Raw genomic sequence first — 17,480 nt, 5'->3', positions numbered from 1 at the left:
TTGCAGAGGTCTGAGTTGTAGCCTCACATGTTGCACTACATATGTGCATGATACCATGTGACCAGGAAACTCAGGCACTTTCTCACAGTCCTGATCCGATGACCTTGGGGAGATCTTATCAGGGATGCAATCAAGAGGAACTGGTCGTTAGGAAGTAGAGCCCTTGCTTACAACAAGTTGAGCACTACCCTGATGAACTCTATCTTTTGAACCAGTATCAAGATGGAGTTCTGGACATTTAACAGAAGGCCCAGTGCATTGAAGGTTGATTGAATGAGACAGGTGTTCACCTCTACTTGAGCTCTGGACTGGCCCTTGACCAGCCAATTGTCAAGGTATGGGAATACGTGGATTCCCTTTTTTCTGAGGAAGGCCAATACTACTGCCATGCACTTTGTGAAAATCCACAGGGTGACTTACAGGCTGAATGGGAGAACCATGAACTGGTAGTGACCTTGGTTTACTACAAACCTTAGGAAAGATCGAAATGTGAAGTAAGTATCCTTTAGATCAAGGGTGCCTTAGCAATTCTCGGAATCCAGTGAGGGAATGGTGGACAAAGGAAACCATGCAGAACATCAGGTTCTTGAGATATCGGTTGAGACGTCACAAGTCTAGCATGGGTGTGAGACTCCTTTTGGCTTTCGGAATTAGAAAGTCATGGAAATAGAACCCCTTTCCTCTAAAGTGAAAGGGAACCTCCTCCATGGCTCCCATTGGAGGGAGGGATTGGATATCTTGCTCCAACAGGAGCGTATGAGAAGGGTGTCTGAAGAGGGACGTGGAGCGGGGATGAGACACTGGGGTGGACAGGAATTGGTTGGTATAACCTAGTTCTGTCGTACTGAGAACCCAGAGTCTGAGGTGGTATGGGTCCAGGCATCCAGGAAATAAGAAAGACAGCTGGAAAATGGGGGCCAGCTGGATCCAATGCAGAGGGGATTGTGATGTCAACCTTGAGTGTCTTGTGAAAACGAGTGCTTTGATGACCTGGCATGCCTCGGAGCTGACTGCGTAGGCTCTGATGAGGAAGATTGGGGCTCCTTCTCCTCCTTCCCCTGCTCCTTCTTCTCCACTGGTCCTGCCTGGCAATCTGAGGGAAGTAACGGCTCATCTTCTGCAGCTTATTCTGCTTCCTTGAACTTGTTGGTACATAAAGTCCCAGGGATTTCAAGGTTACCTTGGAATCCTTAAGGCTGTGCAGCCTATCATATGTCTTTTTTGAGAAAAGCAAGGATCCCTTGAAAGGGAGGTCCTGGGTAGTCTGTCGCACTTCCTGAGGGAGCCCCAAGGACTGCGGCCAAGAGCTCCTATGCAATGTAACCACGGTCGACATTGATCTGGCACGGAGTCAGCAGCATCCAGGGCTGTCTGCAGGGAGGCCCGAGCCATGGTCCTTCCTTCTTCAATTAGGAAGGAAATCTCCTGTCTGGAGTCTTGGGGGAGCAGCTCCTTGAATTTAGTCAACGAATCCCACATATTAAAGTCATAGTGCCCCAGCAGGGCTCACTGGTTTGCTACACAAAGTTGAAGGCCCCCTGATAAGTATGCCTTCTGTCCAAAGAGGTCCAATTTCTTAGGATCCTTTCCCTTAGGCATAGAACCTGGCTTCCCTTGGTGATCACATGTGTTGGCCACCGCAACCATCAGGACAGAGCAAGAAGGAAAATACATTGACGCTGCTGCCCTTGCTCTGGAGATGGTGCCTCAGATCCAATCAGTCTTCTCTTTGAAGTAGGTTGAAATTTGTATATTGGGACTTGGTGATTTAAATTGGTGTTAAAGTATCCGTGAGAGAGACATGCAGTTATTATGAGGTATGACCACATCATCTGTACCTTGTTTTCCTATGTTATACAGTTTAAGAAGGAGAATAATATATTTTTGTGCTTTGTTTTATATAAATGACTATAATGGGTTGAAAACTAGCAAAGCAAATGGATTATTAAATGTCTGTCGTAAATAAATAAATAAATAAATAAATAAAGAAGCAACTATTTATGTTATGAAGGTCAGTTTGTCTGTCCGTCCAGCTGGTACTTAAAAGGCCCCTATCTGTGTCCTACCTGAGCACCTCCCAAGTGTTTAAAAATAGAAATAAAAACAATGTGTATTTGGAAACCTAAAACCTTCACTTTTTCTGAAGCCATTTTGGCTAAATCCTGTTAAAACCTGTCCTCAGTGATTTAAAATGAAGGAAGTGTTGCACTCTGGACAGATGGGAGGAATATACTGGAACATAAATACTCGTTTGAGAAGCTGAACTAAACTTTGTTGCAGTGTGAATGAAACTTTCACAGCCACTTCTCTAGCATCTTTACCTTCCCTAAGCAGGGCTGTCGTCTCTGTTAGGAGCTATCCCCTATCTTATTTTGTCCTGGTCCTTTTTGGATTGAGCTTCTCTGACTGTTGAAGAGTTGACCCAGTAAAGGGTAAAGCCCTGTCCTCCCATGTCCCAGCTGTACCTAGCCACTGCACATTGCTCTCTCATTTTTCCTTCAAGAGCCAACTTCCCTGTTCCCACCTAACATGTATTTCCCAAAATGGTGCTGCTGGTCTGCAAGATGGGAGCTACAATGAACAGCTTCCCCAGTGGTCCAGTTTGGAACTGTGCTCTCCCATTTTAACTTTATCTTTGAACAGCACTCAATTTAACATTGCTTTAAACATGATTATCCGTACGCTCTATATGAAAAAAAAATAACCCAATGCTGAAAATGTGACCTCATAATTACATGGTTCTATAAAAGCAATAATGAAAAAAATTGCTTTGTATTTAGATATTCATGAGTATGAGTATTTGCTTTTTCCATATTTCTGGTGAGGCTCAAATATGTCATTTCATCAGTTCCACCTGGCAATAGCGTGAGAACATTTTTAGATAGATTTCACATAATAAAACAGAATATTTCAACTTGCTAGTTTAAACAGAGTTCATAGTGAAATTTAATAGTAGTTCTTCCTGAATATCAATATCTGCTTTATTTTACCACCTTTTAGATATATTCACTAGCAGCACGAAACAGCCTATGTTAACTTGGCATTCTGACAGAAGATTATACTACTTTGCAGACTCTCTCTGCCTTCCAGCTATGTAGAGAATTATATTAAATGCAACAGAAGCATATGAAATATTTGAAACATTTTCGACAATTGTTCCACAATTACATTTTTAGCTAATTTAATGCTCTTGAAAGGTGTCAAATTGACAGCTGTAGAGATTTAGGTCCTCTATTCATCTACATAACCAGTACAGTAGAGGCAGCAAGTGATTTCCCACATTGTAACTCAAATGCAAGATTCCCCACTCTGTCCACCAATGTACACCCACCCTAACTTGGAGGAATGTATCTCTAGTGGCAAGGGGAATTAAGCATCCATCCTCGCTCATCTTAGACTTTGCTATTCCTCTCAATATTTTTTCTAATGGTAATAAAGAAAAGGAGGACTTGTGGCACCTTAGAGACTAACCAATTTATTTGAGCATAAGCTTTCGTGAGCTACAGCTCACTTCATCGGATGCTGTAGCTCATGAAAGCTTATGCTCAAATAAATTGGTTAGTCTCTAAGGTGCCACAAGTACTCCTTTTCTTTTTGCGAATACAGACTAACACAGCTGTTACTCTGAAACTTTTCTAATGGTGTATTTCTTAAAGTAACGTTGTAAGATGATTAAAGTTTAGTCAGAAATAGTTGTATATTTAAACTAACTGGTGGATCTGTGTAATGATGACTTAGGTAGCTGATCACCTTCCTAATTTAAATTTGCCTCCTCTACTTTCTTTTTCAAACACAGTTGCTCTTTTTCTGAAATAAAAGCAAATCACTGTTTATTAAGAAAGCAGTAGAGTCTTTTGGAGGGCTGGAGAGAGGTGAAAGCGGTCTTAGAATTGAAGGGAGTTTTCACTTCCTTATACATTTTAATATAGTTCATATATAGTTAGCTTCCAAATTCATCAAGAGTAGTATGAACAGTGAGGTAAAAAAGTTATCCTACCCAGGGTTACTAACCGCCTGTCTTAAGATATTGCTTTCTAGATGTAACTATAAATCTGGTAAGTCATTCTGCAGTGCTAGCAACGTTAACTTGCCAAGGTAAAAAGCCATTTAATGCTTTCAGAACGTTTTTGTCATAATGCTTATGCAGTATTAGTTTAGACTATTTTAAGCATAGTTTTTCAAAGTCATGTGTAATTTTAACAACATAATTTAAGATATTTTTATATTTTTTCACCCATGTCTAAAAATGGATTCTAAGGTTTCCCACTTTCCAGGGATCATGAAGAAAGTAACTAAAATGTCTATTTATTTATATCAAATGTGTGATTATTAATTTTAATAATACCTTAATTTCAGTTTTTGCTGATGATAATGATTGTGTGAGATCATGGGCACAAATTTGGAGCTGTTTTGAATCCCCTTTGAGATTTTGGCTATAACTGTACAAGATCAGCTGAAAATGAAATGAACATAAAGTATCATAATAGGGTTCTGTCATCACTACTTAAAATACAGCTAATAGTATGCAAATATGCATAACAAAGCAATTTCTAGGTCTTCTAAGGCTTTTTCATATTTGTATATTTGCTTCTGCATTCAGGTTTTGGAATTTTCTCCAAGATTGTTTTAACCTGAGTGCTTTTCAGCTGTGAAAACAATTTTTACAACCAAACTAAACAATGTATTGCATATGGAAAACTCCAAGAAGAAAACTGGAACATGTGTTTCTACGTACCATTTAATCTATACTTGCCCATGCAGAAAGTTTCTGTTTGACACAATAGCATATAATTCTCTTGCTGACAGAATGGTTTGTTTTGTTGCATACAATTTGACTAATATTGTTTTTATATTATCTTTAGAAAAGCAGATTATTTAGGGCAGGAACCCTCAGGGGGTCACAAGATGGTTACCTGGGGGTAGAGAGCTGTCAGCTTCGTGGCTGACAGCACTGAGCTCCCATTAAATTAAATTAAACTCTCCCATTTTTAATTTATAAGGGGGGGAGGTCACGCTCAGAGGCTTGCTGCATGAAAGGGGTCACCAATACAGAAGTTTGAAAACCACTGATTTAGGGCTTGATTCTGTCACATTTACTCATGGTGAGTAATATCTTACTCTGAAAGTAGCCCCACTGAAATCAGTGTGACTAGTTGTGGAGTACTAACATGAGTGAAGGTGACAGAATCTGGCCCTAAGTATTAATAAATGTCACTCGGGCTTCAGAATAAATGATGATGCAGTATTTCTAGGTAACTAGGAGATACTGATAAGAATGGGTCAGAATTTAAAATACGGGGGGGGGAAGTTTCTGCCTTCAAAACTGTATCAGTGATGAGCTATCTTCTATCTTTCTGTGAAGGGCTATCGTCAGAAGGATTATTTCATTGCAACCCAAGGACCACTTCCTCATACAGTGGAAGACTTCTGGCGAATGGTGTGGGAGTGGAAATGTCACACGATTGTTATGCTTACAGAAGTTCAAGAAAGGGAGCAGGTATGATTTGGTTGTGCAAAGTTTGTAATTATAAGGTCCAAGCTCTTTCTGTTAATACATCCTTTTTCCTTCCCTGCCTTGAATCTCCCTGCATTGATTATTCTGTGCCCATTGCCCCCGTGGGCTGACCATCCTACAGGTAAAAGCAAAGGGCCTGTGTATGCTAGATTTTGTCCATTTAAAATACAGCTACGTTCATAGACATCAAGTACAATAGAATGCCTTATTCAGGGGACTAAAAATTCATGAAAATGAATTGCACAAACTTTTGTTGTTGTTATTTAGCGCAGGTAGTGACCCTATGATCCAATGCTCTTTCTTGGCTCTGTATGTCCCTGATGATTCTGTGATAGCCTCAAGAATAGAAAGTTACAGCACAGTCCAACTGGGTCTGTCCCCAGTCCAAGTGGGCTCAGACGATCCTCCTTCCTGCTGACCACACTATAGCACTTCCCAAAAGCCTCTCCTTTGTCTTCTTTCCTAGGCAAACAAATCACCTGAGCTCGCTCTCTTCAGCCCTTTGTTCTTCCACTGGCCAAAACCAGCTGGCTTCCAAGCTGGGGAGGGCCTTTGGATCAGCAGTTGCTAAGTTCCAAAGTGTCCAGGATGTTGTCTGGGGTCCAGGCGGCTAGGCAATGTCACACCTGGTCCTCTGCAACAATAAACTCTCTTCCCCACCACCTGATTAAATATGCAGACCATAGGGGAAACTGAGGCACACACAATATTCATACAAAACAGTAAGAAAATTCCCTACTTCATCACACCCTTATATTTAGGTTGCATAACACTTCATTATAAAATATTCTGGGTGCCTTTTTTAGAGAAGTGCTAACTCTTCCACTGTTTGCAGCAGGCCTTTAAAATATGGCAGACCTTGGACTAGAGAAGTGCCTTTTCTTTGTCTCATGAAATTCCACTCAGGTTTAGCTGAAATGTATATGCTTTGGAACATTGTCACTTCTGTTGCTTGAATTGTCAGCAAAATTTCAGCAACATTCAAAACCATCATAGAATCACAGAATTGTAGGACTGGAAGAGACCTAGAGAAGTCATCTAGTCCAGTCCTCTGCACTAATGGCAGGACTAAGTATTATCTAGACCATCCCTGACAGGTGTTTGTCTGACCTGCTCTTAAAAATCTAAACCACTCTTGCTGCAATTTAAGTCCATTGCTTCTTGTCCTATCCTCCAAGGTTTAGGAGAACAATTTTTCTCCCTCCTCCTTGTGACAACCTTTTATGTATTTGAAAACTGTTATCATATCTCCTATGTCGTCTCTTCTCCAAAATAAACGCACCCAGTTTTTTCAATCTTCCCTGATAGTCATTTTTTCTAGACCTTTAATCATTTTTGTTGCTCTTCTCTGGACTTTCTCCAACTGTCCACATCTTTCCTGAAATGTGGCACCCAGAACTGGACACAGTACTCCAGTTGATGTCTAATCAGTATGGAGTTGAGCGAAAGAATTCTCATGTCTTGCTTACAACACTCCTGCTAATACATTGCAGAATGATGTGTGCTTTTTTTGCAACAGTGTTACACTGTTGACTCATATTTAGCTTGTGATCCACTATGACCTCTAGATCCTTTTCTGCAGTACTCCTTTCTAGGCAGTCATTTCCCATTTTGTATGTATGCAATTGACTGTTCCTTCCTAAGTGGAGTACTTTGCATTTGAATTATTGAATTTCAGACTATTTACTTCAGACTGTTTCTCCAGTTTGTCTAGAAAATTTTCAATTTTAATCCTATCCTCTAAAGCACTTGTAACCCCTCCTAGCTTGATATCATCCGCAAACTTTAAAAGTGTACTGTCTATGCCATTATCTAAATCACTGATGAAGATATAGATAAGAACCAGACCCAGAACTGATCCCCGTGGGACCCCTCTTGATATGCCCTTCCAGTTTGACTGTGGACCACTGATAACTACTTTCTGGGAACGGTTTTCCAACCCGTTATGCATCCACATAATAGTAGCTCCATCTAGGTTGTATTTCCCTAGTTTGTTGAGAGGGTCATGCGAGACAGTATCGAAAGCCTTACTCATGTCAAGATAGACACTAGAATAGGGACTCCAGAAGTATACATTCTGGCTGCTGCCATACAGCTGAAGTGGATTGTGGGGAAAGTTGGGTGAGGCTTCCCTGACAAATCCTCTCCCCATCCCACCAGTAAATGGACCCAAAGGCTCATCAACCCATCCCTGTTGGAGACCATGTGGGCAGCAGCTCTCCCCACCTCATTGAGGGAGACGAGAACTGAGCCAGGTTCCACCTAGTCACCCTGAACCCTTCCTCTAGTGGCTCTTTTCCTCCCTCTAGGATAACACCCTTTTCTTCTGATCAGCTAATGAAGTGAGTCCTGTAGTACAAGCTGTGCTTCAGTGCTGAAGGTTCAGGTTCAAACCCTGAGGATGGTGCATAATGGGGCATTTGTTACTGTAGTACATAGTAAAATTTGGTTTTACCTTTTTACTTTTTAAAAAATCATAGGAAACTACATACAAAAAATTAAAAGAATGTTATTTAGTTTGAAAAGTCAAGAACAAAGTTAGGTAATGCAAGAATTACAGTTGTCTGTGCAAGCTTTTAATTTGGTCCTCTTGTACATATGAATTTAATTACGTGATCATATAGTAAAACCAGTAGTAGTTTCAAATGGACTCCTGCCTATTTCAGGACAACGGTGCTCAGGATATGAATCAGGGTTATGTAGTGAATGTGGCTGTTTGTAGGATTCCTACCTTGTTTGCTGTAGAAATTGGAAGGTGTTTAGCAAACAAGGCAGGAGACTGCAGGAAGAAAAAGGATGCTCTTGTGGTTAAGCCAGGTGAATGCCATAGAGGAGAACTCACTGCTATCCCTGCCTCTGCCATAGTTTTCCAATGCAATACTGGGCAAGTAATTTAAACCTCAATTTGGCAGTGTTCCTCATTTTCTGGTTGTCGAACTTGACATACCTCGGCCTGTTTTGCAAAAGTGTGGAGCATTACAACTGCACATGAAGTATATGCTTGATGCGGATGCACAACACTGCTTGTAATAAGGCAATGTGGTTTGGAGGAATCTGTACAGGGCTGGGAGCCAGAAAGTCCTGCATCCTATCTCTGTCACTGATTCACTGTGTGCCACTGGCAAGTTTTTTTGTCTCCGTTTTCTCCATTTGTAAAATGAGGCAAATAATGTTTTGTTATCTCAGAGGGGAGATGTGGTATGAAATTCATTAATATTTGTGAGCCACTCAGATATTATGGTGATGAGTGCCCTAGAAAAGATAGAAGAAATGAATAATTATGTATTCAGTGCAGGGTTTGGATAGCATGCAGTAAATAAGGCAGGAGGTCACACTGAATGATAGGGATAAAAAGAAAAACTGAATAACTTTTATTCCCTGAGCACTGTCCATCCTGTGCATTGAACGAGGCAAGGGTCCTGTGGAAAAAAATTGTAAGGGATCATGTAGTTAAAGACTATATCATAATGTCATGTGCACAAGGGGGATGTCTTATGGTTGCACAAGCAACCTTTGTATAGTATCTCACACAATGGCATGACTGATCTGAAGAGTTGGTTTTTGGACTTAGTCCCAGGTTTGTTTGTCTTTCATTTTGGGGGGAGGGCATTAATTCCCCATTTTTACTTCTACCAGTGTTTTCATACATTAACATCATTAATAATTGTTTTTTTTCCCTTTGTCCCAAATCCAGCATAGTTATCACCTATATTTTGTATATTGGCTTGTTTTCTAACACCGTGAAGTGCTGAATTAACTTACTACTAATATCTTAAATAGTGCAAGGGGTTTACGCAATAGCTGGTCTAGGCAAGACACTGATTAGGCATTTCACTGCAGAAGTTCTGTAGAACAAGTCTAAAATGCTGTGCATGACCTTGTAAGATGTGCATGACAGTTTAGAGATTAGAGAATGTTGCAAGGAACATTTACTATTCTGATTCAATTTTACAGGAAAAATGTTTTCAGTACTGGCCATCAGAGGGCTCTGTAACTCATGGAGAGATAAATATAGAGATAAAGAATGACAGTCTTTTGGATGCCATAAGCATAAGGGACTTCATAATCACATTCAATCAGGTATTATCTTGAAAGTATAGTGTTTCCTACACTTTTAACTATTTATAACCATGATAAACCATAGATTTATGAACGTGTGTTTTTGTGTCTTGTGGCAAGCCAAGACAATACATTACATAGGTTTTGTGAGAAATAATGTGTGTTTTATATCAGCTAACTGTCATCTAGCCTTTTATTAATTAGGAGAAAGTACTTATATAAAACAGTTTATGTTTAAGGAGTCACATCACATTAATCAAATGGAAATTCTGGCCAATTCAACATTCCCTCTTTTAATGTGGTGGTTTTATTTTATGCTAAACAATGCAGTTCTTTTGATTGTTGTTGGGAATTGTAGTAAAAAAATGCACATGCATGTTGCTGAAAAAATGTATTAAATTATAATGAAATCTCTGTATAACACAAATACGTCTGCCCACCATCAACTGAATCATGTTTCCAGACAAGTAGAATCCTGTAATCGAAGGAATCTTTAAACCATGATTTGAGGACTTCAATAACTCAGACATAGGTGAGAGGTTTATTGCAGGAGTGGGTGGGTGAGATTCTGTGACCTGTATTGTGCAGGAGGTCAGACTAGATGATGATAATGGTCCCTTCTGACCTTAATATCTATGAGTCCGAGTGATACTCTCAGGGCCATTCTTGAAACTTGTGTGGTTGTTATGGACCAGGATGTAGGTGGTCTGGCCTAGTCGTCAGAGCAGGAGTCAGGTCTAGTGAGCAGAGCAGGCATCCAGGTTGGGGAACAAGCCAAGGGTCCGCACGAGAGTCAACTACTAGTTACCAGAGCCAGGGGTCAAGCTAGAGTCAGAATCAGGAATTGATGGTGAGGATCAGAGATCAAATGCCTGAACCAAAGGTCAAACCAGGGTCAGAAGTCGAAGTCCAGGTCAGAGCCATGACTGCTAACTGACGATTGGAGTCAAGGCATAACTGGAGGAGAGGTAAGGATCAAGCACAGAGAAGGAGCATGGTGGAAACAGGAGCAAAGGCGAGATGAGGCAGGAGCCAGAAGCAGAGTAGGAATCAGGAACAGGGTTGGTGCAAGAGGCAGGCACAAGCAGGGTCCTGTGCAGCTATAACAGGAAATCACCTTGTTGCTCAGACATTTTTCCTGTGCCTCCTTCTGGCTTAAATAGCATAGTTGGACTAATCTGTGGAGCAGGGTGATCCTCCAGTCAGGGTTCCCATGGATAGTACCTTGGCTGAGGCTATCGGCCTACTAGCTTCTCGGCCCACTAGATTTCAGCAGACATTGAGTGGCTGTCTGGGGACTCCCAGGCCTTGGTTCAAGACCTAGGATATCACAGGGTTATGACTATCACTACAAACTTCATCATTTGTTTGGTAAATGATCACATCGTTGTTTTTTGAAAATTCTTAGTTTTCCCGCAGTAAAACTAAGAGTCTGACTATGACTAAAGTTTATGCGTGGACACACACACGCATGAGACAAAAGGAACTGAGCCAAAGCAATGAGTTTATGAAATATACTAAGGAATTGTTATAGGCATGCTGCTACACAAATGCCCTGGCATGCTTTGACTTCTTACTGTGATATTGTAAACCATTAGAACAGAGGTGGGCAAACTACGGCCCGCAGGCCACATCTGGCCTGTGGGACCCTTCTGCCCGGCCCCTGAGCTCCTGGCCCAGGAGGCTAACCCCCGGTCCCTCCCCTGCTGGTCCCCCTTCCCCGCAGCCTCAGCGCACCGCACCACCAGCGCAATGCTCTGGGCGGCAGCGCAGCTGCAGAGCCGCGGCCTGACCCGGTGCTCTGTGCTGCGCGGTGGCTTGGCTGGCTCCAGCTGGGTGGCACGGCTGCCTGCCCTGGTGCAGCCCTGTAGCGCTGCCAGCCAACGATGCTCCAGGCAGCGCAATAAGGGAGCAGGGGGGATTGGATAGAGGGCAGGGGAGTTCGGGGTGGTGGTCAGGGGGTGGGAATGTGGATAGGTGGCGGTCAGAAGACAGGGAACGGGGGGGGTTGAATGGGGACAGGGATCTTGGGGGGGACAGTCAGGAAGGTAGAGAGGGATTTCGATGGGGCGGCGGGGGGTGGGCAGGGGGCAGAAGTCCCAGGGGGGCCATAAAGTGGCGGGGTGGTTGGATGGGGCAGGATTCCCGGGGGGCCATCAGGGGGTAAGAAGCAGGGGAAGTCGGATGGGGGCGGGGGCCAGGCCACGCCTGGCTGTTTGGAGAGGCACAGCCTCCCCTAACTGGCCCGCCATACAATTTCGGAACTGCAGTGTGACCCACAGGCCAAAAAGTTTGCCTGCCCCTGCATTAGAAGCACAAATAACACAATTCAGTTTATGTTCACACAGCAGCTCTTTCGCCATCACTTTCATGCTCTGCATCTGCACTTACCATGCTGCCTAAGAGTGTTAATGTCCGTGCAATCTGGGTGCATCCGCATGACTAACCCATAATGCCTGTGCAGAGGATAGAGTACCCAGAGAACAAACACATAAAGCAGCAGCAGCGGCAACATTTGAGGCAGTGCATTCAAGAACATCCTACTGCACACACAGCTGAGAAGGAGGAGGATGGGACAAACGATTTGCACAAATATGATTAAGTGCGCCAAATAGGAAGGGTTTTTCTGCCCTGAGCTTTTTTTAAAAATGTCCCACTGGTGCACTACTACCTACCTGTGGTGGCAACCTTAGCAATTCTAGTGTAGACAAGCCGCTGATGTTTTTACCTATATGTCACCTACATTTGCTTTTGAGGAAGGGTGGATGATTTGAGCTCCCACCATTGTTCCCAGTAATAGTGCAACAGTGGGAAATTTTAGTGTAGTTAAGGTCCAAGAGGGTGCAGAGGCCACATTTTTCCAAGCCTGGCCAGTTATAACCCCATCTTTTGAGGTGGCTTGTTGGTTAGCCAGGACTAGCCCCTGTGCCCAGGGGAACATAAGGACAACAATGGAGTCTGGCCTCTGTATCAAGGAGGCAAGAAGCTCTTTCCAGCTTCTCCATGTATACCCACACAGTCTATCCAGACAGGAAGCACAATCTAGCCCTAAATTTTAGTCAACAGATACTGAACTAATGAGTAATGCCACTTGAAATGGAATAATATTTCTCTGAGTATTATTCAAATCAATACAAAGAGACTATAATATTCTACAGAATTATCCGTTTTCGATTGCCCTGTATTTTTCCTGCGTTACCTTGCTTCTTTCACACCAAGGTCTATGAGTGTGCAGTTGTGACAGTAGTTTGCGTGCTCCCTCTTCTTGTGCACCCTTGTAGCACTCTGTCAGACCTGGCTCATAGTACTTATATTTGGAATAATCACGCAATGGTGAGAAGTCATAATAGAAAACTGTAATGAAATAAAAACCCATCTATACCCTTTCTGTAAGAATGTTTAAATAATCAACATCGCTGGGGCAAAGGTGGTTAATTTTTCGTATAACAAATAAAGTTGGACAAAACTGAATAAAAGGGTTTAGACTACTAAAAGGTTCTCAGTTTGTGAGCTTGATGTTTTCACTGACATTTTGAATACAGCCTTAAGAGTGATGAAGACCTTAAGCCATTGATTTTCATATTTGAAATTAATAGTCTCTAAAATATGCCGTTAGAACGAGCTAGATGAAACAGTTGTGCAAATCAAAGGGGAAGTTATAGGGTAAATTTTCAGTATACTACACAAGGCATTAAGAGATGGAACTACCTGAGCTGCTTGATTAATTTATCATGCACCAGGTTGAAAATGGCACCTATATCATGTTACAATTTTTTTATAAGAAATGTTAAAGGTAAAAAAAAGTGTCCTTGCACTTTTAACTGCATTAAATCTGTTCCTGCCACACTTTTGAATTATCAGGAGAAGCAGAGTAGACTTGTCCGACAATTTCATTTTCATGGATGGCCTGAAATTGGAATTCCTGCTGAAGGAAAAGGAATGATTGATCTCATTGCAGCTGTCCAAAAACAGCAGCAGCAGACAGGAAACCATCCCATTACTGTGCATTGCAGGTAAGACTTATTTCTTCCCTGCTTTTTTAAAATTTTGTAATCATACCTATTATTTATGATCTGCATAACATTCTCCATCTTCCCTTTCTTCTGGTTTGGTGATTATCATGGCAATGTTCTATTCCAAGTGACTGGACAGTACTTTTTAAAACAAACCAAAACCAAAACGCTGTTTCTTCCTGGATTAGTTAGTAAACAATACAAACCACTAGCCCTAGTGATGAGAGGATATGTGTCGATTACAGTTGCCTGAGGAATAAAACATTCAAATACATGCTTGCACCTGAGCTTCATTCAGTCTTGTGAGTGGGAAAATACAACTGCCGTTTATCCAGCCCATACTTCTTTAACTTGCTGGCAAGAATACTGTGGGAGACAGTGTCAAAAGCTTTGCTAAAGTCAAGGAACAACACGTCCACTGCTTTCCCTTCATCCACAGAACGTATTATTCTAAAACGTGTTGAAGGAAATTTGACAATTTGTAATTAGCATGTAAGCTCTTTAGGGCAGAGATCGTCTCTTTGTTCTGTGACTGCTCTATGAGTGGTGCTCCCAGGCATTACCTCGGTACAAATAATAAATATCACCTCTCTCTAATTTCCCCTTTTTGGGAAAGATTATGCAGTGATTTCCACATGCTTAAGAGGGGAAGGAAGCCAATGGGTAAGATCCTCAGGTGGTATAAATTGCCTACTCAAGTCAATGGAACTATGCCAATTTACATCAGCAGTTTGTGGTAGGACAACTCTGGTGATATCTGGAGTCCTCAGATTACCCCCTTTTAATCTGCCTGTTGACTTGGGTGTGGTGCACAAACGTCACTAATTTCATTTAGAAATAATTTCATCTAGAAATAATTTAGAAATCGGTTTTATATATTCGAGTGTGTGTGTCCCCACAGAAAATGCTCTAAGTTCATTAAGTGCATTAACTCGGCGGAGTGCTTCCACAGTACCGAGGCAAGTGTCGACTTCTGGAGTGTTGCACTGTGGGTAGCTATTCCACAGTTCCCGCAGTCTCCGCTGCCCATTGGAATTCTGGGTTGAGATCCCAATGCCTGATGGGGCTAAAACATTGTTGCGGGCGGTTCTGGGTACATATCGTCAGGCCCCCGTTCCCTCCCTCCCTCCATGAAAGCAGCAGCAGACAATCGTTTCACGCCTTTTTTCTTGAGTTACCTGTGCAGATGCCATACCACGGCAAGCATAGAGCCTGCTCAGGTAACCGTCACCGTATGTCTCCTGGGTGCTGGCAGACGTGGTACTGCATTGCTACACAGCAGCAGCAACCCCTTGCCTTGTGGCAGCAGACGGTGCAGTAGGACTGGTAGCCGTCATCGTCATGTCCGAGATGCTCCTGGCCACGTTGGCCAGGAGCGCCTGGGCAGACATGGATGCAGGGACTACGTTAGAAGTGACTTGACCAGGTCATTCTCTTTAGTCCTGCAGTCAGTCCTATTGAACCATCTTATGGTGAGCAGGCAGGCGATACGGATGGCTAGCAGTCCTATTGCACCATCTTCTGCCAAGCAGCCATGAGATGTGGATGGCTTGCAGTCCTTCTGCACCGTCTGCTGCCAGCCAAAGATGTAAAAGATAGATAGAGTGGATCAAAACAAGAAATAGACCAGATTTGTTTTAAGAAAAGGAGTACTTGTGGCACCTTAGAGACTAACCAATTTATTAGAGCATAAGCTTTCGTGAGCTACAGCTCACTTCATCAGATGCATATCGTGGAAACTACTCATTTGCTGCTCCCCCCCCCCCCCCCCCCCGTCTAGGGGACTCATTCCTCTAGATCACACTGCAGTCACTCACAGAGAAGGTGCAGCGAGGTAAATCTAGCCATGTATCAATCAGAGGCCAGACTAACCTCATTGTTCCAATAAGAACAATTACTTAGGTGCACCATTTCTTATTGGAAGCCTCTGTGAAGTCCTGCCTGAAATACTCATTGATGTAAAGCCACCCCCTTTGTTGATTTTAATTCCCTGTAAGCCAACCCTGTAAGCCATGTCATCAGTCGCCCCTCCCTCCGTCAGAGCAACGGCAGACAATTGTTCCATGCCTTTTTTCTGTGTGGACACCATAGCAAGGCAAGCATGGAGGCCGCTCAGCTCACTTTGGCAATTAGGAGCACATTAAACACCACACGCATTATCCAGCAGTATATGCAGCACCAGAACCTGGCAGAGCGATACTGGGCGAGGAGGTGACGTCAGCGTGGTCACGTGAGTGATCAGGACATGGACACAGATTTCTCTGAAAGCATGGGCCCTGCCAATGCATGCATCATGGTGCTAATGGGGCAGGTTCATGCTGTGGAACGCCGATTCTGGGCTCGGGAAACAAGCACAGACTGGTGGGATCGCATAGTGTTGCAGGTCTGGGACGATTCCCAGTGGCTGCGAAACTTTCGCATGCGTAAGGGCACTTTCATGGAACTTTGTGACTTGCTTTCCCCTGCCCTGAAGCGCATGAATACCAAGATGAGAGCAGCTCTCACAGTTGAGAAGTGAGTGGCGATAGCCCTGTGGAAGCTTGCAACGCCAGACAGCTACCGGTCAGTTGGGAATCAATTTGGAGTGGGCAAATCTACTGTTGGAGCTGCTGTGATGCAAGTAGCCCACGCAATCAAAGATCTGCTGATATCAAGGGTAGTGACCCTGGGAAATGTGCAGGTCATAGTGGATGGCTTTGCTGCAATGGGATTCCCTAACTGTGGTGGGGCCATAGACGGACCCCATATCCCTATCTTGGCACCGGAGCACCAAGCCGGCGAGTACATAAACCACAAGGGGTACTTTTCAATAGTGCTGCAAGCTCTGGTGGATCACAAGGGACGTTTCATCAACATCAACGTGCGATGGCTGGAAAAGGTACATGACGCTCGCATCTTCAGGAACTCTGGTCTGTTTCAAAAGCTGCAGGAAGGGACTTTATTCCCAGACCAGAAAATAACTGTTGGGGATGTTGAAATTCCTACAGTTATCTTTGGGGACCCAGCCTACCCCTTAATGCCATGGCTCACGAAGCCGTACACAGGCAGCCTGGACAGTAGTCAGGAACTGTTCAACTACAGGCTGAGCAAGTGCAGAATGGTGGTAGAATGTGCATTTGGACGTTTAAAGGTGCACTGGCGCAGTTTACTGACTCACTTAGACCTCAGTGAAACCAATATTCCCACTGTTATTACTGCTTGCTGTGCACTCCACAATATCTGTGAGAGTAAGGGGGAGACGTTTATGGTGGGGTGGGAGGTTGAGGCAAATCGCCTAGCTGCTGGTTACACGCAGCCAGACACCAGGGCGGTTAGAAGAGCACAGGAGGGCACGGTACGCATCAGAGAAGCTTTGAAAACCAGTTTCATGACTGGACAGGCTACGGTGTGAAAGTTCTGTTTGTTTCTCCTTGATGAAATCCCCCGCCCCTTGGTTCACTCCACTTCCCTGTAAGCTAACCACCCTCCCCTCCTCCCTTCAATCACCGCTTGCAGAGGCAATAAAGTCATTGTTGCTTCACATTCATGCATTCTTTATTCATTCATAACACAAATAGGGGGATGACTACCAAGGTAGCCCAGGAGGGGTGGTGGAGGAGGGAAGGAAAATGCCACACAGCACTTTAAAAGTTTACAACTTTAAAATTTATTGAATGCCAGCCTTCTGTTTTTTGGGCAATCCTCTGTGGTGGAGTGGCTGGTTGGCCGGAGGCCCCTCCACCACGTTCTTGGGCGTCTGGGTGTGGAGGCTATGGAACTTGGGGAGGAGGGCGGTTGGTTACACAAGAGCTGTAGTGGCAATCTGTGCTCCAGCTGCCTTTGCTGCAGCTCAACCATACACTGGAGCATACTGGTTTGATCCTCCAGCAGCCTCAGCATTGAATCCTGCCTCC

At 43.4% G+C, this 17,480-nt stretch overlaps 1 protein-coding gene across 4 annotated transcripts in view; it reads left to right on the top strand.

Annotated features, from left to right (window-relative positions):
• PTPRE (protein tyrosine phosphatase receptor type E) overlaps positions 1 to 17,480 on the top strand; it is a 266,402-nt gene that overhangs the window by 235,849 nt on the left and 13,073 nt on the right. For 3 of the 4 annotated variants that reach the window (XM_073354051.1, XM_073354052.1, XM_073354054.1), the window contains 3 exons: positions 5,363 to 5,497; positions 9,470 to 9,595; positions 13,436 to 13,587. In XM_073354051.1, coding sequence (XP_073210152.1) covers positions 5,363 to 5,497; positions 9,470 to 9,595; positions 13,436 to 13,587 — 413 coding nt within the window. The remainder of the gene's footprint in view (positions 1 to 5,362; positions 5,498 to 9,469; positions 9,596 to 13,435; positions 13,588 to 17,480) is intronic. The other variant, XM_073354053.1, reaches the window with a different exon arrangement.

The sequence above is a fragment of the Lepidochelys kempii genome, chromosome 7 (genome assembly GCF_965140265.1).
Source record: "Lepidochelys kempii isolate rLepKem1 chromosome 7, rLepKem1.hap2, whole genome shotgun sequence".
Classification (NCBI taxonomy): domain Eukaryota; kingdom Metazoa; phylum Chordata; order Testudines; family Cheloniidae; genus Lepidochelys; species Lepidochelys kempii.
Note: the sequence above shows the minus strand (reverse complement) of the source record. Positions and strands in the feature narration are given on the sequence as shown.